Source organism: Oryctolagus cuniculus, chromosome 10, assembly GCF_964237555.1.
Source record: "Oryctolagus cuniculus chromosome 10, mOryCun1.1, whole genome shotgun sequence".
In the NCBI taxonomy this organism is placed as follows: domain Eukaryota; kingdom Metazoa; phylum Chordata; class Mammalia; order Lagomorpha; family Leporidae; genus Oryctolagus; species Oryctolagus cuniculus.
In genome coordinates this window covers 100,264,626-100,284,881 of record NC_091441.1, presented here as the reverse complement: position 1 = coordinate 100,284,881, position 20,256 = coordinate 100,264,626, and the positions used below count along the sequence as shown (strand labels likewise).

At 47.9% G+C, this 20,256-nt stretch overlaps 1 protein-coding gene and 1 long non-coding RNA gene across 2 annotated transcripts in view; both read right to left on the bottom strand.

Moving 5' to 3' along the window:
- Positions 1 to 414: 414 nt before the first annotated feature.
- The window catches only part of SLC25A20 (solute carrier family 25 member 20), a 32,639-nt gene continuing 12,797 nt past the window's right edge, over positions 415 to 20,256 (bottom strand). Inside the window, exons 5-9 of the mRNA XM_002713398.5 lie at positions 4,576 to 4,693; positions 3,466 to 3,538; positions 2,995 to 3,104; positions 1,641 to 1,765; positions 415 to 1,315 (exon numbers count right to left, since the gene is read on the bottom strand). Of these exons, the coding sequence (XP_002713444.2) occupies positions 1,253 to 1,315; positions 1,641 to 1,765; positions 2,995 to 3,104; positions 3,466 to 3,538; positions 4,576 to 4,693 (489 nt within the window). The 3' untranslated portion in view covers positions 415 to 1,252. The remainder of the gene's footprint in view (positions 1,316 to 1,640; positions 1,766 to 2,994; positions 3,105 to 3,465; positions 3,539 to 4,575; positions 4,694 to 20,256) is intronic.
- Positions 5,210 to 20,239, bottom strand: LOC138844105 (uncharacterized). Its single transcript, XR_011379550.1, has 2 exons — positions 11,849 to 20,239; positions 5,210 to 11,493 (listed from the first exon to the last, which is right to left on the bottom strand). It is a non-coding gene; the product is annotated as an uncharacterized lncRNA (long non-coding RNA).

Below are 20,256 nucleotides of genomic sequence, written 5' to 3'. Positions count from 1 at the left end.
CCAGATTAGTAGAGCCAGGCTGGAGAAACCAGATCACACAGCAACCCCAAAGCCCAGGACTAAAAACCCAGGATAGCTTCTGCCCTTTGGGAACAACTGACTTTCCATCTGCTAGCTCAGACACCTGTGGGGCTCAGGGCAGAGAGGGGAATGATTGAAGGGTCCACATGCCAAGCCTGCACTACAGAAGGTGGGACAGTTACCAACCAAGGCACTCTGGTCTACCCACCCTCCCTTGAGTAGTTGGGGCAGCCAGAGAAGGCTGGGGCAGCCAAAACTGCTTCTTCCTTCCTACCCCGGGCCCCTGCCTCAGGCTCCCAGGGAAGAATACTGGAACCCTGACAGCCTCCACCTGGCCACAGGCTGCCTGCTGCAATGTCCCAGAATCAAAAGAAAAAAAAATCACACAATGCAAAAATTAGAAACAATATTTATTGCTTCCTGTTAAAATAGAGCGCTCTCATGAGAAAAGTGTGTGCAAAAAGAGCCTTCCTACACCCTGGGCTCTCACTTATCCTGGCAGGCTGGGACTGTCCCGGCTGTGTAGGAGGGAAAGCTCTCTACCCACTCCTAGGAAATCAGGTTACTCTAGCCTTTGTTTTTCTTTTATGGGCCACACTAATCTTCTCTGTATCATTCCAATTTTGGTGGATATGCTGCCAAAATGAGCACATACAGTTTTACTTTTGATTACAAAAAAATATCAAAAGTGAATAGTTAGTAGGCTATCTATTCCTAGGCATTTATACCCTGTCCACTTGGACAAACAGACATGGGCCTTAAGTCCACATCAAACTGTGTAGCCTAGGATTAGATGACACCCTGGAAATCAGATGGGGGTTCCAGGCTAGGGACTAAAAAAAAAAATCCAGCTCCAGCTGGTTGCACAGTGTCTCTAGGGAGAGGCGGACAGTGCCTCTTTAGTGAGGAGAATTTTGGGTGTAGTAGGGCCAGCAGTCAGTCAGTAGGTAGCATTCTGGTCACAGGTATACCTGGCCTAGAAGTCACTTAGTCACTCCACAAATCCTCTTGAGATCTCTTAAACTGACAAGAGCGAATTCAAGTTCCAAATTGGCCCACCAAGTTATACAAGGCAGAAGATGTCATTAAGGCAACGGTCTCCCCAAGTCCACACACAGAGCTCTGATCCCACCATCCCCCTCCCCTCACCCTTCAGGACTGCCTAGTCCTGTCCACCGCTCCTCCTCGGTGATGGCCTCCAGCATCCAAAAGCCTTGAGCAGCCTTTAACCTCACAAGTTGGGGGTTGCCCAATTAAGGAACTTCATGGCAACTTCAAAGCCAAGGAAACAGGCCTGGGAAGGGGTTGGAAGGAAAAGAAAAGCCAGCAAGAGTGACTATTCATTCACAGCCCTCCCGCACTGCCACCAACACTGAGCTTAGCCAGAGCCTCTCCCTAACTCCACTCCCACCAAGGCCCTGGAGGCAAGCTATGTTCTCTCATTCCCAAGAGGAGAAAATGCACATCCCACAACTGCCCACTTCAGAATATCAAAACCAGAGGCTGTGGCTAAGGGTGGGGTTTTGAGAAAACCAAATCCCAGGAGCAAGCAAAAGTCAGCCCAACTACATAATGCTCTGAGCTCAGAAGGAAAAACACTGTGCCCGCCAGCTACTCACCGCATTGGCTGGGAAGGCTCGGATCATCACTGCGTTGAACCCCTTGTACAAAGATGTGATTCCTTCATCCCGGATCAGCTCCCTCAGCACATCTCGGAAGCCATTAGGATATTTCCCAGGAGGTGCTGTGGGTCAGAACCCCATTTTTTTAGGCTTCAGGCAGCTTCCTGCACAGACCATGGCAACCCCCATGATGATAGCCTAGTATTTAAGTCTTCCTTCAGGGTCAGGGCCAGCACCAGGGAGGACATGTTACAAGTCATATGGGACCAACCTACAGACAGCACAATTCACCTTGGAAGAAATGCACAAATGCTTGGATTTTAGTGCCAAGGGAGTTAGAGGATGAAACAGCCCCTGTGACCATGTAGGAGAGTGACTATTTTTGTCATTGTTGTTCAGCTGATTTTTGTTGCTGGATTTGACTTCATATCTCACTTATTTGGGGTTTAGACTGACATGAAAATGAATCTAGGGTTTCTAGAAACCAAAGCACTATGAGGGAGAATGTTGGTGAGACAGATGCTACAGCTGCTGTGGAGACTTTGTATCCCTAGAATGTATTTTTTTTTTTTTAAGATTCATGTATTTTTTTGAGAGGCAGAGTTACAAAGAAAGGGAGAGACAGACAGAGAGAAAGAGAGAGAGCAAGAGGGCTTCCAACCACTGGTTTACTCATCAAATGGCTGCAACAGCCGGAGCTGAGCCGATCTGAAGCCAGGAGCTTCTCCCACATGGGTACAAGGGCCCAAGCACTTGGGCCATCTTCCACTGCTTTCCCAGGCACATTAGCAGGAAGCTGGATCAGAAGTGGAGCAGCCAGGACTCAAAATGGTGCCCATATGGGATGCCACCACTACAAGCAGAGGCTTAATCTACTATGCCACAGCACCAGCCCTTCCCTAGGGTCTTAGGAACTCTGTATGAGGGGCCAGCACTGTGGTATAGCAGTTAAGCAACCACCTGCAGCACCAGCATCCCATATGGGCACTAGTTCGAGTCCTCGCTACTCCACTTCCGATCCAGTTCCTTGCTGATACACCTGGGAAAGCAGTGGAAAATGACTCAATTCCTTGGGTCCCTACACCCACATGGGAGACCTGGATGAAGCCCCTGGCTCCTGGCCTCACCCTGGCCCAGCTCTTGCCAGTGTAGCCATTTGGGGAGTGAACCAGCAGATGGAAGATATTCTCTCTCTCTCCCTCCCTCCCTCCCTCCTTCCATCCCTCCCTCCCTCTCTCTAAATCTGACTTTCAAATAAATACATCTTAGGAAAAAAACAAAATGAGGTGACTCACTTTGAAAAATAAAAGAAGAAATCTGTACCCCACCCACCACGCTATCCACCACTTACCAGTCTGGAAGCGGGACTTGAGCACATCTGGAGGAATTGCCACCGCCCAGTTGAAGATCCCTGCAATGCCACCAGCCACCAGGATCCGGGGCGCACTGAGCTCACTGACACTACAGAACGGCAACCACAGCCTCAGTCAGACAGTGGCTGTGAGAGTGCTGTTCAGACCTCAGCTTCTGAGGCAGATAGGGCAGTGACAGGGAGACGCTGGCTGAGGGAAGGGGTCCAAGGCCAGGACTCCTGGGAAGTGGCAGCTGTCACTCCTTGGAGGAAGCTCCATGCACCTGTTTGAAACACTTGCTCTGCTGAGTGAGGCACAAAATCAGAGGCACTTGCTGGACCTTAGCAGTCACAAGAGGAAGTGCACATGGAGCCAGAAACAAGTCCTGTTTCTGCTTTCAGACCCACCCAGAGGGGAACGCAGCCAACCCATGACTGCGGAAGGTGGTTTTTAAGTTTTGTTTTCCTCACCTCTTTCCCTCTGGAGTGAAGATATTTTTCAACCATTCATAGGTCATGAAATACATCCCAGTGGCTGGAACATCTGTCAGTGGCAAGAAAGAGGTGAATCAAAGTATATAAAACCCTCACAGATTTCTTGAGTCTGAAAAAGCCAAGCACTGGACCCATCACGGTTTCCGGAGAAGTTTCTCAGAGGCCACATCCGACTGGCAGTCATCACTTGGCAGCTACCGTGCACGGCTCTAGGCCAAGCCCCGGCAGGCGTGAACGCAAACACACAGGGCAGCATTTCATCCTTGGCGTTCCCCCAGTGTGGTCACCACTGATGCCCACTGCAACAAGCAAGAACCAGCTAGTGCAGCTGGCTTTCCTCCAAGCTGCCATCACAGGTCAAGGCTGAGGCTGTCTCTACCTCTCCGACTGCCACCCCCCAGGATGTACCTCTCAAAACCAGGGCGTGCCCCATTGTCCTTATGTTATTCTTTCTTCCTACCCTCCCCTCCAGCCACAATCCCTATCCACCAACTTTCTATTTCCTGCCAACTACCAGTATCATGATTATAAATATATATATGTTTTATATATATGTTTTATATATGTTTATATATATATATATATATATATATATATATAATATTTGAGAGGCAGAGGCAGAGAAATAGAGAGAGGTCTTCAATCTGCTGGTTTGCTCTCCAAAAGGCTGCAACAGCTGGAGCTGGGCTGATCCGGAACCAGGAGCCTATTCCGAGGCTCCCATGCGAGTGCAGGGCCCCAAGCACTTGGGCCATCTTCTGCTGCTTTCCCAGGCCACAGCAGGGAGCTGGATCAGAAGTGGAGCAGCTGGGACTTGAACCAGTGCCCATATGCGATGCCAGCACTGCAGGCAGCGGCTTTACTTGCTGCGCCACAGCATCGGCTTCCACTATCATGACTTCTACCAGCAGACACTCATCTGTGTCGGTGCCGGCCATGGTTACATTAGAATGACCAAACCAGGAGGTATTTATTGGAGTTCTGGTCTGCCCAAGGCTAATTGGGCAATCCAGGAAAGACCCTCAGGGGCAGCCCCACCTCAGGTCACCTTCCCAGGTGACCCAGGGTGAAGGCCTCAGAGGTTACCTCGCATAAGGGTAAGCACAGTCCCTTTGTAGATGCCTCGGATCCCAGACTCCTGAAACAGCTTCTTGGCACAGTCCAAGGGACCAGCGTACTTAGTTTCCCCTGAAGAAGCCTGAATCTGGAAGAGAAGGGAGGGCCATCAACTTATAACAACAACATCAAAGACAACAGACACAACAGGCTACATACGGAAAATGACAGTGAGAGTAAAAGTGGCCAATGTGTGTTAGACCAATGAAAGACTGCACAGCCAAAGTGAAGTGTATTTGGAATAATAAAGGGAAATGTGCTACAAAACAAGGCTATGCAAAAATACCCCAAAATATACACAGACTGACTAAACATACAATCAATAGAAAAGCTGGAAACTAAGTTGAGGCACACTAGCAGGGAACTGGATTGGAAGCACAGCAGCCTGGACTTGAACTAGCACTCTGATACGGGATGCCAGCTTCACAGGTAGCAGCTCAATGTCCTCTGCCACAACGCCTATCCGTGTTTATGCTTTTATTACAATGACAATGACTCAGTAGAGGAAAAAAAAAACCTGTTGTTGTTCAAAGAGACAGGGGATTGAGCATTTGGTAGAGAAGTAAAGATGCCACTTGAGATCCTTGCATCCCATATTGGGGTGGCTGGGTTTGAGCTCCAGCTCTGCTTTTTTTAATTTTTGACAGGCAGAGTGGACAGTGAGAGAGAGAGACAGAGAGAAAGGTCTTCCTTTTCCGTTGGTTCACCACCCCCAATGGCCGCTGAGGCCGGCGCACCACGCTGATCTGAAGCCAGGAGCCAGGTGCTTCTCCTGGTCTCCCTTGCGGGTGCAGGGTCCAAGCACTTGGGTCATCCTCCACTGCACTCCTGGGCCACAGCAGAGAGCTGGAAGAGGAGCAACTGGGACAGAATCTGGTGCCCCGACTGGGACTAGAACCTGGGGTGCCAGCACCGCAGGTGGAGGATTAGCCTATTGAGTCGCGGTGCCGGCCCCAGCTCCGCTTCTGATTCCAGCTTCTTGCTAACGTACACCCTGGGAGACAGCAGGTGATGGCTCAAATATCTGGGTCCTGCCATCCACATGGGACATTCAGACTGAGTCCTGGGCTATTAGCTCCTGCTTTTGACCTGGAACAGCCTCAGCTGTTGTGGGCATCTAAAGAATGAATCAGCAGATCAAAGATCTCTCGTTGTCTGTCTTTCTCTGTCTCTCTGCCCTTCAAATAAGTTTGTAAAACTAAATAAATATGCCTTTAAATAAAGAGAGAGAGAATTATTAGAGTAATACCTAAGGCTGGGCGAAAGGGAATGGGACACACATAAGGCACCCAGAGTCAGGGAGAAGGAAAGGCCAATCTTGGATACAACAGCAGGTAGGGAGGTGGTGTTAGAAGGCACTCGGGGGGCAAGTGCTGTGCATAGTGGGTAAAGCTGCCGCCTGCAGTGCCAGCATCCCATATGGGTACAGATTCAAGTCCTGGCTGCTCTACTTCTGATCCAACTCTCTGCTATGGTCTGGGAAAGCAGTAGAAGATGGCTCAAGTCCTCAGGCCCCTGCATCCATGTGGGAGACCTGGAAGAAACTCCTGGCTCCTGGCTTCGGATCAGCGCACCTCCGGCTGATGCGGCTATTTTGGGAGTGAAACAGTGGATGGAAGACCTCTCTCTCTCTGTCTCTTCTTCCTCTCCTTTGCTCTCTGTATAACTCTGACTCTCAAATAAGTAAATAAATTTTAAAATAAATAAATCTCAAAAATAAAAAAGAAGGCACTGGGGATATCCTCTCTCTCTTTTTTTTTTTTTAAGCTTTATTTATTTATTTGAAAGACAGAGAAATAGAGAGAAACAGAGGCAGAAAGATTTTCTGGAGCCAGCACCGTGGCGTAGCGGGTGGAGCTGCCACCTACAGTGCCAGCATTCCATGTGGGCACCAGTTCGAGACCCGGCTGCTCCACTTCTGGTCCAACTCTCTGCTGTGGCCTGGGTGCACAGTGGAAGATGGCCCAAGTCTTTGGGCCCCTGCACCCACGCGGGAGACCCGGGGGAGGCTCCTGGCTCCCAGCTTTAGATCGGCACAGCTCCGGCCTGTTGGGGAGTGGACCAGTGGATGAGGACCTCTCTCTCTCTCTCTCTCTCTCTCTTTCTCTGCCTCTCCTTCTCTCTCTTTGTAACTGTGACTTTCAACTAAAAATAAATAAATCTTTAAAAAAAAAAAAAAAGAAAGAAAGATCTTCCATCTGCTGGTTCACTCCCCAAATGGCTGTAACAGTCAGGGTAGGTCCAGGATGAAGCCAGGAGTCTGGAACTCCATCCAGGTCTCCCATGTGGGTGGCAGGGGCCCAAGCACTTGGGCCATCTGCTGCCTTCTTAGGCACATTGGCAGGGAGCTGGATCAGAAGTGGAACAGCTGGGACTCGAACCAGCACCCACAAGGGATGCTGACATTAACTCGCTGCACAATGCTGGCCCCTCAAGTCCTCTTCTGATGGTTTCATTTTCTCAGAGAAGCAGATCATCCACAGAGAGGGTAGAGGTTGAGAAGAGGAAAGACAGGAAGGGCCTGGCGCTGTGGCAGAGTAGGCTAAGCTTGCAACCGCAGCTTTGGCTTCCCATATGGGCACTGGTTCGTGTCCCAGCTGCTCCTCTTCTGATCCAGCTCTCCGTTATGGCCTAGGAAAGCAACAGAACATGGCTCAAGTGCTGGGGCCCCTGCACCCAGGTGGGAGACCCAAACGAAGCTCTGGTTCCTGGCTTCAGATCCGCCTGGCTCCAGCTGTTGCAGCCATTTGGGAAGTAAACCAGCAGATGGAAGACCTCTCTCTCTCTGTGTGTCTGTCGCTCCCTATTTGTCTGTAGCTCTCTCAAATAAATAAAATAAAATCTTTTTAAAAAAAAACATAACGAAGACTTCACTCAGCAGAGTGCGAGGGTGCAGAGAAGACAAAGGATAAACATCCGAGTTACAAGCAGAAAAGAACTTCAGGCATGGATGAAAAACAAGAAGCTACCATAAGGGAAAAGACCGATAGACAAAGCTACTGAATACAAATACTCCCTAGGTGTAGCAAATACACAGACTTTTGTTTCCCGGGAGATAAGAGTTGAAGTACTTTTCCCTGTTCCCTGACTGCAAAAACAAAGAAAAAAATCTCCAGATGTCATTCTTCAATAGGACAAGCATCTGAAAGCTTAGAGAGAAGGCAGTTAAGTCAGTAACGCTGGGACTTGAGGGATGACAAGGTGATGAGTTCCCTGGGTTTTCTCTGCCTCTGCCTCGTATTTCAGATTTGGAGCTAAGAAGCTAGCAACCCAGAAACATTCATAGACCCAGATCAAAAATATGTCCAAACAAATGCCTGCATTTGCTACACAAAGGGCCAGAAAAAGGACAGTCTTAAACTGTGGCTTCTCCTCTAACCACATCAGCAAAAACCAAGTGGGGAGCACCGTGATGAAGCACCCAGCACACGGCCACGCAGGGGTCAGAGAAGGCCGAGCAGGGAACCAGGGATTCCATGCCCCACAGCTGGGAGCCTGCCCCCTCCTGGCCTGCACCCACTCTCAGGCGTCAACAGAGGCCAAACAGGGAACCTGAACTTCACCTCCACCCAGCAGTCCTGGAGCTGCAGCCTTCCCATTCCTGCTGAGTGATGTGATGCCACAGAAAGTGACCTGAAACTCGAAGTTTAAATAAGGTCCAGAGTTCCGGCATCGTCCATCCATATCTAAGTTTTTTGGTTTTTTTTTTTTTTTTTTTTTTTTTTTTTGGACAGGCAGAGTGGATAGTGAGAGAGAGAGACAGAGAGAAAGGTCTTCCTTTGCCGTTGGTTCACCCTCCAATGGCCGCCGCGGCCGGCGTGCTGCGGCCGGCGCACCGCGCTGATCCGATGGCAGGAGCCAGGAGCCAGGTGCTTTTCCTGGTCTCCCATGGGGTGCAGGGCCCAAGCACCTGGGCCATCCTCCACTGCACTCCCTGGCCACAGCAGAGGGCTGGCCTGGAAGAGGGGCAACCGGGACAGAATCCGGCGCCCCGACCGGGACTAGAACCCGGTGTGCTGGCGCCGCTAGGCGGAGGATTAGCCTAGTGAGCCGCGGCGCCGGCCCATATCTAAGTTTTAACTGAAAAATGACTCATCATACTTAAAGCCAGGAAGATCCCAAGATGAAAAGACAAGCAACAGATGACACCACCCAGATACTGGGAATGCTGGAATTATCTGACAAAGAGTTTAAATCAGCCATGATCCTTCAGTGGACAATATGGTCATGCTTAACGTAGATGGAAAATACAAAAGCTAACGGCAAAGAAGTAGACAGTCTCAGTATAGAAACAAGATACAACGGAAACCAAACGGAAATTGTACAAATCAAACAAAAAGCTTAGTGGGAGGCTTGCTCAACCGGGAACAGACAAGGGGGAATCAGTGAACTGGAGGATGAACAACGAAAATCAGTCAATCTGAACAACCAAGACAGAAAAGACTAAAATGAAATGAGCAGAACCTCGAGGATCTGCAGGACAATAATTTAAAAGTCTAATATTAGGCTGGCGCTGTGGCTCAATAGGCTAATCCTCCGCCTTGCAGCACCAGCACACCGGGTTCTAGTCCCGGTCGGGGCACCGGATTCTGTCCCAGTTGCCCCTCTTCCAGGCCAGCTCTCTGCTGTGGCCAGGGAGTGCAGTGGAGGATGGCCCAAGTAATTGGGCCCTGCACCCCATGAGAGACCAGGATAAGTACCTGGCTCCTGGCTTCAGATCAGCATGATGCACCAGCCGCAGTGCGCTGGCTGTGGCGGCCATTGGAGGGTGAACAAACGGCAAAGGAAGACCTTTCTCTCTGTCTCTCTCTCTCTCACTGTCCACTCTGCCTGTCAAAAATAAATAAATAAATAAATAAGAGGAAAAAAATAAAAGCAGCAGCAGCAGCTGAACAAAACCAAACAGTAAACCTAAAGAAATCTATGCCAAGACTATCAAAATTGAACTTCTGAAAACTAAAAAATAAAGAAAAAAATCTCAAGGATGGCCAGGAAAAATAAACATCTGCAGGAGATAAACAATTTGAATGACAGCAAAAATCAGGAAGTGCAGAAGGAGGAGGCCCAGCACTTTTCAAGTGCTAAAAGAAAACTGCCAACTGAGAATCCCACATTCTGTGAAAAGGGAAAATCAGACACTCCAAGACAAATGGAAGGAAGACTCTGTTAGCAGCCAATTTACCTCCGAAAAATGGCTCCAGGAAGTTCTCTAAACACAAAGGAAACAATAAAAGAAGGAACCTTTGAACACTAGAGAGTAAGAAAGAACAGGTAAGCAAAAATATGGGACATTATGTAATAAAAATAGGAGGGACATTGCATAATGATAAAAAGGTGAATCCACCAAGAAGACACAGTAATACTAAATATGTATAAACCAGGGGCCGGCGCTGTGGTGCAGCAGGTTAACGCCCTGGCCCGAAGCGCCGGCATCCCATATGAGTGCCTGTTCTAGTCCCGGCTACTCCTCTTCCGATCCAGCTCTCTGTTATGGCCTGGGCAAGCAGCAGAAGATGGCCCAGGTCCTTGGGCCCCTGTACCTACATGGGGACCTGGAAGAAGCTCCTGGCTCCTGACTTCAGATCGGCGCAGCTCTGGCCATTACAGCCATCTGGGAGTGAAACAGCAGATGGAAGACCTCTCTCTCTCTTCTGTTTCTACCTCTCTATGTAACTTTGTCTTTAAAAAAAAAAAAAAAAAAAAGATTTATTTATTTATTTGAAAGTCAGAGTCACACACACAGAGAAGGAGAGGCAGAGAGAGAGAGCGCGCGAGAGCGAGCAGTCAGGACTTGAAGCAGCACTCATATGGATGCCAGCACTGCAGGCGGTGGCTACACCACAGCCACAGCACCGGCTCCAACTCTTTCAAATAAATAAAAATAAAATCCAAAAAAAATTGTATAAGCCAAACACAAAATCTGCAAAGTGTACAAACAAAAACTGATTGCACTGAAAGGAGAAACAGATACACCTACAACTCAGGTTGAAGATTTCAAATCCTTCTATCAACAATCGATAGGACTAAATATAAAGTCAGCAATAGAGGAGAGCTCAACACCACCCCTGACCATAGGATCTCACTGGCTGCTACAGATCACTTCATCAAAGGACAGCAAAATACAAATTCTTTTCAATATCTGCGGAACATTACCGAGACGGATCATAAAAATTAACCAACAGGGGCCGGAGCTGTGGCTCAGTAGGTTAATCCTCCGCTTGTGGCACCGGCATCCATATGGGCTCTGGTTCTAGTCCCAACTGCTCCTCTTCCAATCCAGCTCTCTGCTAAGGCCTGGGAAAGCAGTGGAGGATGGCCCAAGTGCTTGGGCCCCAGCACCTACGTAGGAGACCAGGAGGAAGCACCTGGCTCCTGGCTTCGGATCGGCGCAGCTCTGGCCGTTGCACCCATTTGGGGAGTGAACCAACGGAAGGAAGACCTTTCTCTTTGTCTCTCCCTCTCACTGTCTGTAACTCTACCTTTCAAATGAATTGATCTTTTTAAAAAATTAATAAACAACAAATATAAGAGAATTTAAATCATACAAAGGATGTTCCTTGGCCACAATGGAATCAAGCTTGAAGTCAACTATTTCTAAATATCTGGAAACAAAACAATACTCTTCTACATAAACCATGGTTCAAAGAGGAATCAAAGGAAATAAACACATTGCACTGACTGTAAAATGAAAATACAATAAAAACGGGTGGAAAACTCCATACAAATGTGTGGAAAGCAACTGAAGTGGTCCTGAGAGGAAAGCGCTCAGACACAGCACTACCTGCACACAACAGAGGAGCGGCCGCGAGTCGGTAATCCAAGTTCCCACTCAAAACCCTACTAAAAGAAATCCAAAATGAACCCCAACAGATGAAGGAAGTAAAAAACCTAAAGCCGGCGCCACGGCTCACTAGGCTAATCCTCCGCCTTGCGGCGCCGGCACACCAGGTTCTAGTCCCGGTCGGGGCGCCGGATTCTGTCCCGGTTGCCCCTCTTCCAGGCCAGCTCTCTGCTGTGGCCAGGGAGTGCAGTGGAGGATGGCCCAGGTGCTTGGGCCCTGCACCCCATGGGAGACCAGGAGAAGCACCTGGCTCCTGGCTCCTGCCATCGGATCAGCGCGGTGCGCCGGCCGCGGCGGCCATTGGAGGGTGAACCAACGGCAAAAGGAAGACCTTTCTCTCTGTCTCTATCTCTCACTGTCCACTCTGCCTGTCAAAAAAAAAAAAAAAAACAAACAAACAACCTAAGAGCAAAATCAACGAAACTAAAAATAGAGAAAACCAATGAAAGTAAGAGTTGTTTGTTTGAAAATATTGATAAAATTGACAAACTTCTAGAAAGACTGAAAGAGGAGAAAGAAGTCACGAAATGATCAGTATCATGAATAAAATAAGAATACAGCCACAGATGCTGCAGGTATCAGAACCAGGGACACTATAAATAGCTCTACACACAGATCATGTAACTAAGAGGAAAAAGCAAAAGCATGACCTGCTACAACTCACCCCACAGGAAATCAAACATCTGAATTGCCATGTAAGTAACCACTAAGAGAACTGAATCCATATTTTTTTTATTTTTTTAAATAAAGATTTATTTATTTACTTGAAAGTCAGAATTACAGAGAGAGAACGAGAGGCAGACAGATTAAGAGAGATCTTCCATCTGCTGGTTCACTCCCCATTTGGCCACAACGGTGGGAGCTTGGCCGATCCGAAGCCAGGAGCCAGGAGCTTCTTCCAGGTCACCCATGTGGGTGCAGGGCGCCAAGGACTTAGGCCATCTTCTACTACTTTCCAAGGCCATAGCAGGGAGCTAGATCAGAAGTGGAGCAGCTGGGACTCGAACCAGCGCCCATATGGAATGCTGGCACTACAGGTGGCGGCTTTACTCCCTACGCCACAGCGCCAGCCTGGAATTCACACTTTTTAAGCTCCTCCCACAAGCTCTCCAAACCAAGATGGTTTCACAAGGGAATTTTTTTTTTTAAATTTGTTTACTTATTTGAAAAGCAGAGTTGCAGAGAGCAGGGAGCAGAGAGTCCATCCATCCACTGGTTCACTCCCCAAATAGCTGCAACTAGGGCTGGGCCAAGCAGAAGTGAGCTTCCTCCAGGTCTCCCACATGGGTTGCTGGTCCCAAGTACTGGGGCCATCTTCACTGCTCTCTCAGGAACATTATCAGGAAGCTGGATCAGAGTGGAGCAACTGGGACTTGAACCTGCACCCATACGGGATGCTGTCATCGCAGGCAGCAGTTTAACCAGCTACCCCACAACACTGGAGCCTTCACTGGAGAATTCTATCAAATATTTAAATAAAAATTGATAACAGGGTCCATATTGTGGTGCAGAGGGTTAAGCTACCTCCCATGTCATTTGCATCCCATATGAGCACTATGAGTCCTGGCTGCTCCACTTCTGATCCAGCTCCCTGCTAATGCACCGTAACGCGGTGGAATATAGCCCCAGTGCTTCAAACCCTGCCATGAAATAAATCATTTATTTCAGATGGGAGTCCCACATGGAGTTCTAGGTTCCTGGCTTCAGCTTGAACCTTTTGCAGCCATTTGGGGAGTGTACCAGTGTATGGAAGATCTCTGTCTCTCCTCTCTGTGATTCTGCTTTTCAAATAAATAAATACATAAATCTTAAAAAAAAAAAAAAAAGGATGACAGATGAAAATCCCTCATGAATACAGATCCTTAATGAAATATAAGCAAAAATCCTTAATGAAATATAAGCTCCGGGCTGGTGCTGTGGCATATTGGGTAAAGCCGCTGCCTACAGTGCCGGCATCCTATATGGGCACCAGTTTGAGTCCTGGCTGCTCCATTTCTGATCCAGCTCTCAGCTTGGCCTGGGAAAGCAGTAGAAAATGGCCCAAGTACTTGGACCTCTGCACCCACATAGGAGACCTGGAAGAAGCTCCTGGCTCCTGGCTTCATATCAACACACTCTGGCCATTATGGCCATCTGGGGAGTGAACCAGCAGATGGAAGAATTCTTCCCCTCTCTCTCTCTCTGCCTCTGCCTCTCTGTAACTCTGCCTTTCAAATAAATAAATAAATCTTTTTTATTTTATTTATTTGAAAGGCAGAGTTACAGAGAGAGGTAGAGACAGAGAGAGAGGTCTTCCATCCACTGGTTCACTCCCCAATTGGCCGCAATGGCCGGAGCTGCGCCGATCCGAAGCCAGGAGCCAGGAGCTTCCTCCGGGTCTCTCACGTGGGTGCAGGGGCCCAAGGACTTGGGCCATCTTCTATTGCTTTCCCAGACCATAGCAGAGAGCTGGATCGGAAGTGGAGTAGCCAGGACTAGAAATGGCACCCTTATGGGATGCTGGCACTTCAGGCCAGGGTGTTAACCTGCTGTGCCACAGTGCCGGCCCCATCAAATAAATAAATAAATCTTTAAAAAAAAAGAAATATAAGCTAACAGATTTCAACATATATAAAAAGGATTATACACCATATATATTTTAGCAATGCAAGGCTAGTTCAATAATTTGAAAATCATTAATATAATCTAATATATTGACAAGTTAAAGATAAATCACAGTATCATATCAATTGGTGCAGAAAAATATTTGAAAAAAGTCAATAGCCATTCATGATAAAACTCTGAGAAAACTATAAGCAGAATATAATTTCCTCAACTTAATAAGTAACACCTATCTAAAAACATATCTAATATTATGTCTAACAGTGAAAGAATTCATTCTTCCCTCTAAGATCAGGAACAGAGCAAAATGTACACTTTCACCACGCTAATTCAATATAGTACTGAAAGTTCTAGCCAGGGAAATAAGGAAATAAAATGCAAACATCAGATATGAAGAAATTAAACTGTCCTTATTTGCAAATAATGTGACTGTCTACATAGGAAAGCACAAGGAATCTAAGAAAAAAAAATCCTAGGAAAAAAAACAAAGTTCCTGAAGGTTGCAAGACACAAGATAAACACAACCAATTAAATTTCTATAAACTTGCAGTGAACACATGTACAATTAATTTAAAATTATGTATCATTCACTCTTCCATTTTATAAGGCAAAAAGGAGAAAAACGTTTATCTGTAAATGTATGAAAACGTGTATAGGAATTATATGCTGAAACCTACACAATACTAAATAAGAGTTCTAAATAAATGGAGAGACATATCACGTCCATTGGTTGGAAGACTCAAAATAACAAATGTGTCAATTCTACCCAAATTGAACTATAAATATAACAAAATTCTTGTCAAAATCTCAGCAAGATTTTTCTAAATTGTCCTAAAACTTTTTATGAAAATATAAGGAAATTAGAATACTTAGAATAGTCTTTTTACAGGGGCCAGCACCGTGGCTCACTTGGTTAATCCTCCACCTGCGGCATTGGCATCCCAAATCACGCCGGGTTCTAGACCCAGCTGCTCCTCTTCTTCCAGTCCAGTTCTCTGCTGTGGCCTGGAAGGGCAGTAGAAGATGGCCCAAGTGCTTGGGCCCTGCACCCACTTGGGAGACCAGGAGGAAGCACCTGGCTCCTGGCTTTGGAATGGCACAGCGCCGGCTATGGCGGCCATTTGGGGAGTGAACCAACAGAAGGAAGATCTTTCTCTCTGTCTCTCTCTCACTGTCTAACTCTGTCTATCAAACAAAAAACAAAACAAAACAAAAAACAAACAAACAAAAAAAAAACTAAAGGGGTAGACATTTGTCCCAGCAGTTAAGTTACTGCTTGGGATGCCCACATCCCAAATAGGAGTGCCTGGTTCAAATCTTGGTTCTTCCATTTTCAGTCCAGCTTCCTGCTAATGCGAACCATGTGAAGCAGCAGATGACCCCACGTGGGAGACGAGACTGAGTTCTGGGATCCGGCCAGGCCCAGCTCTGGTTGTTGCAGGCATTTGGGGAATGAATCAGCAGATAGAAAACCTGTCTTTCCCTCTGACTTTCAAATAAACAAACATAGGCGCTGTGGCACAGTAGGTTAAGCCTCGACCTGAGGCACCAGCATCCCATATGGGTGCCGGTTCAAGACCTGGCTGCCCCATTTCTGATCCAGTTCCCTGCTAATGAGTATGGGAAGGCAGCAGAAGATGGCCCAAGTATTTGGGTCCCTGCACCCACAAGGGAGACCCAGAAGAAGCTCCTGGCTCTTGGCTTAAGATCGGCCCAGCTCCGGCTATTGCAGCCATTTGGGGAGTGACCCGCAGATGGAAGACCTTTCTCTCTCTCTCTCCATCTCTCTCTCTAACTCTGCCTCTCAAATAAATAAATAAATCTTTAAAAAAATAAAAATAAAATGAACATAAATAAAATTTTTAAAGATATAAATCTGTAAGTAAAACTTTTACAGGAAAACATAACAGAAAAGCTTCTCAAAGTTCTTAGACTTAATACCCAAAGCTCAAGCCATAAAAGGAAAATTAATAAACTGGACTTCATCACAATTAAAAATATTTGTTCTGCAAAAGATCCAATTATGAGGATGAACAGACTAGGAGAATATATTTACAAACCACATAACTCATAAGACAGTAGTATCTAGAATATATAAAGGACTCCCAAAATTCAACAACAAAGAATCCAGTTAACAAAATGGGCAAAACACATGAACAAACATTTCACCAAAGAAGATATTTAAATGGCAAATAAACACGTGAAAAGATGTTTGACAGCCTTAGTTATTAAGGAAATACAAATTAAAACAAAAAGCTATCACGATTTTGCCAATCAGAAAAGCTAAAATAAAACGTTAACACATCAAATATCAAAATAGAGAAATGCCAAACAGAAATTAGACTACTCATCTTACTGGTGGAAACATAAATTGGTATAAATACTTTGGAAAACAGATTAGTAGTATTTTTTTTTTTTTTTTGACAGGCAGAGTGGACAGTGAGAGAGAGAGACAGAGAGAAAGGTCTTCCTTTGCCGTTGGTTCACCCTCCAATGGCCGCCGCGGTCGGCGCGCTGCGGCCGGCGCACCGCGCTGATCCGATGGCAGGAGCCAGGAGCCAGGTGCTTTTTCCTGGTCTCCCATGGGGTGCAGGGCCCAAGCACCTGGGCCATCCTCCACTGCACTCCCTGGCCACAGCAGAGGGCTGGCCTGGAAGAGGGGCAACCGGGACAGAATCCGGCGCCCCGACCGGGACTAGAACCCGGTGTGCCGGCGCCGCTAGGCGGAGGATTAGCCTGGTGAGCCGCGGCGCCGGCCAGATTAGTAGTATTTTTTAAAACAAAGGAGAGAGGGGCCAGTGCCATGGCATGGTAGGTGAAGCCTCCACCTGTGTTGCCAGCATCTCCTATGGGCACTGGTTCGTATCCTGGCTGCTCCTCTTCCCATTTTCTCTCTGCTTATGGCCTGGGAAAGCAGTAGAAGATGGTTCAAGTACTTGGGCCTCTGCACCGGCGTGGGAAACCCAGAAGAAGCTCCTGGCTCCGGATCAGCCTAGCTCAAGCCACTGTGTCCATTTGGGGAGTGAACTAGACAATGGAAGACCTTCCTCTCTGTAACTCTACCTCTCAAATAAATAAATAAAATCTTCACTGACATCCCATATGAGCATGGGTTTGAGTCCAGGCTGCTCCACTTCTGATCCAGCTCCCTGCTAATGTGCCCAGGAAAGCAGCAGAGGATGGCCCAAGTGCTTGTGTCTCTGCCATCCATGTTGGAGACCCGGATGGAGGTTCAGGTTCCTGGCTTCAGCATGGCCTAGCCCTGGCAGTTGCAACCATCTGGGGAACCAGCAGATGGGATCATTGGTTTCTCTCTCCTTTCTCCCCCTTTCTCTTTCTTTAACTCTACCTCTCAAATAAACAAAATATATCTAAGCTTAAAAGGTGAAAACAAAGGATTTGGGGTGGGTGCTTAGCACTGCAATTAAAACACCACTTGGGGGTGTTTTACCTGCACTGTGGCATAGCAGGTAAAGTCGCCGCCTGCAGTGCTGGTATCCCATATGGACGCTGGTTCAAGTCCCGGCTGCTCCACTTCCTGTGTAGCTCTCTGCTATGGCCTGGGAAAGCAGTGGAAGATGGCCTAAGTGCTTGGGCCCCTGCATGGGCGTGGGAGACCCAGAGTAAGCTCTCCTGACTTCAGATTGGCACAGCTCTGGCTGTTGCGGCCATCTGGGGAGTGAACCAAAAGATAGATGACCTCTATCTCTCTCTTTCTCTCTCTCTCTGCATCTCTGTAACTTTGTCTTCCAAATAAATAAATAAATCTTAAAAAAAAAAAAAAACAAAAAGACATCACTCAGGATGCCCACACATTCCTTGGCTGAGTGGCCGGATTTGAGCCCTGGTTCCATTTCTGATTCAAGCTTGCTGTTATTCCAGAGCCTGCAAGGAAACAGGTGATAGTTCAAGTACATAGGTCCCTGCTACCCACACATGAAGCCTGGATAGAGTTGCAGGCTCCAGGCTATAGCCTGGCCTAACTCTGACTGTTATAGGTATCTGGGGGATGAACCAGTGAAGGGAAGACACATCTCTGGATGTCTCTTTCTGCCATTCAAGTAAATAAAAATAAACACAAGTGTAAAACAACAACAAAGAATAAAACTACCACATAACACAGCAACTGGAATTTTGAGCATTTACCCCAGAGAAATAAACCTTATTTTTGCACAAAAATTTCTCTCCATAAGTGTAGCATCTTTATTTATAATATCCCCAAATTAGAAAGAACATAAATGTTCTTCAATGGATAAATGGTTAAATTGTGGTACATCCGGCCGGCGCCGTGGCTCACTAGGCTAATCCTCCACCTTGCGGCACCGGCACACCAGGTTCTAGTCCTGGTCGGGGCACTGGATTCTGTCCCGGTTGCCCCTCTTCCAGGCCAGCTCTCTGCTGTGGCCAGGGAGTGCAGTGGAGGATGGCCCAGGTGCTTGGGCCCTGCACCCCATGGGAGACCAGGAAAAGCACCTGGCTCCTGGCTCCTGCCATCAGATCAGTGCGGTGCGCCGGCCGCAGCGTGCCGGCCACGGCGGCCATTGGAGGGTGAACCAACGGCAAAGGAAGACCTTTCTCTCTGTCTCTCTCTCTCACTGTCCACTCTGCCTGTCAAAAAAAAGAAAAAAATAATCCCCAAATTAGAAAGAACATAAATGTTCTTCAATGGATAAATGGTTAAATTGTGGTACATCTGGCCGGCGCCGTGGCTCACTAGGCTAATCCTCCACCTTGCGGCACCGGCACACCAGGTTCTAGTCCTGGTCGGGGCACTGGATTCTGTCCCGGTTGCCCCTCTTCCAGGCCAGCTCTCTGCTGTGGCCAGGGAGTGCAGTGGAGGATGGCCCAAGTGCTTGGGCCCTGCACCCCATGGGAAACCAGGATAAGCACCTGGCTCCAGCCATCGGATCGGCGCGGTACACTGGTCGCAGAGCGCCGGCCGCGGCGGCCATTGGAGGGTGAACCAACGGCAAAGGAAGACCTTTCTCTCTGTCTCTCTCTCTGTCCACTCTGCCTGTCAAAAAAAATAAAAATAAAAATTGTGGTACATCCATACTATACCACCCAGCAATGAAAGTGAATGAACCATTCACACATGGAACAATCCAAACAAACCTCCAGAAAGTCGTGCTGGACTTTAAAAGGCCATTTCAGGTGAGCATTTGGCCTAGAGGCTGAGACACCAGTTAGCATGGGTCCCACACTGGAGTGCCTGGATCCCATACCCACCCCCAGGTCCTGAACTCCAGCATCCTATTAACACAGACCTTGGGAGGGAGCAGTGATGGGTGAAGTAGGTGGGTCCCTGACACCTGAATGGAAGACACAGAATGAGTTCCCAGCAACTGGGCCCTCCTATCCTTGCGGACATTGCTATACTGACCCAGTAGCTGGGAGCTCGCTCTCTATCTTTCCCCTCTCTATCCCTCTGCCTCTCAAATAAACAAGTTTTTAAGCCAAACTGAAAAATTTACATACAGTGTGATTCCCCTAATAAAACCTTCTTGAAATTACAAAATTCCAGAAATGAAGTATACTGGAAGGGCATTGGGCTTCGGGGCGACTGATGGAGACACACGGCTGCTGGGCAGGAGCAGCCTCCCTTTGCTCTGAGCCGGGACTCACCTTCCAAAGTTCCTGCAGTGGCTGCTAACAAGGGTGGGTAGGCCGGGGCTGACACCTCACAGGTGTGGCATTTTGGCTGATTTTTTATACTGCTCTGGTTCTCGACTCTACTAGGACTGCTTCCATGTTCCTGTAAACCTTGAAACTGTTTTGCACATCTGACCTGAGGCCTTTATAAAAAGTGAAAGGACATAAACATGCACAGAAAATTAGCCGGCGCCGCAGCTCACTAGGCTAATCCTCCGCCTTGCGGCGCCGGCACACTGGGTTCTAGTCCCGGTCGGGGCGCCGGATTCTGTCCCGGTTGCCCCTCTTCCAGGCCAGCCCTCTGCTGTGACCAGGGAGTGCAGTGGAGGATGGCCCAGGTGCTTGGGCCCTGCACCCCATGGGAGACCAGGAAAAGCACCTGGCTCCTGGCTCCTGCCATCGGATCAGCGCGGTGCGCCGGCTGCAGCGCGCCGGCCGCGGCGGCCATTGGAGGGTGAACCAACGGCAAAGGAAGACCTTTCTCTCTGTCTCTCTCTCACTGTCCACTCTGCCTGTCAAAAAAAAAAAAAAAAAAAAGCACAGAAAATTGTACACAG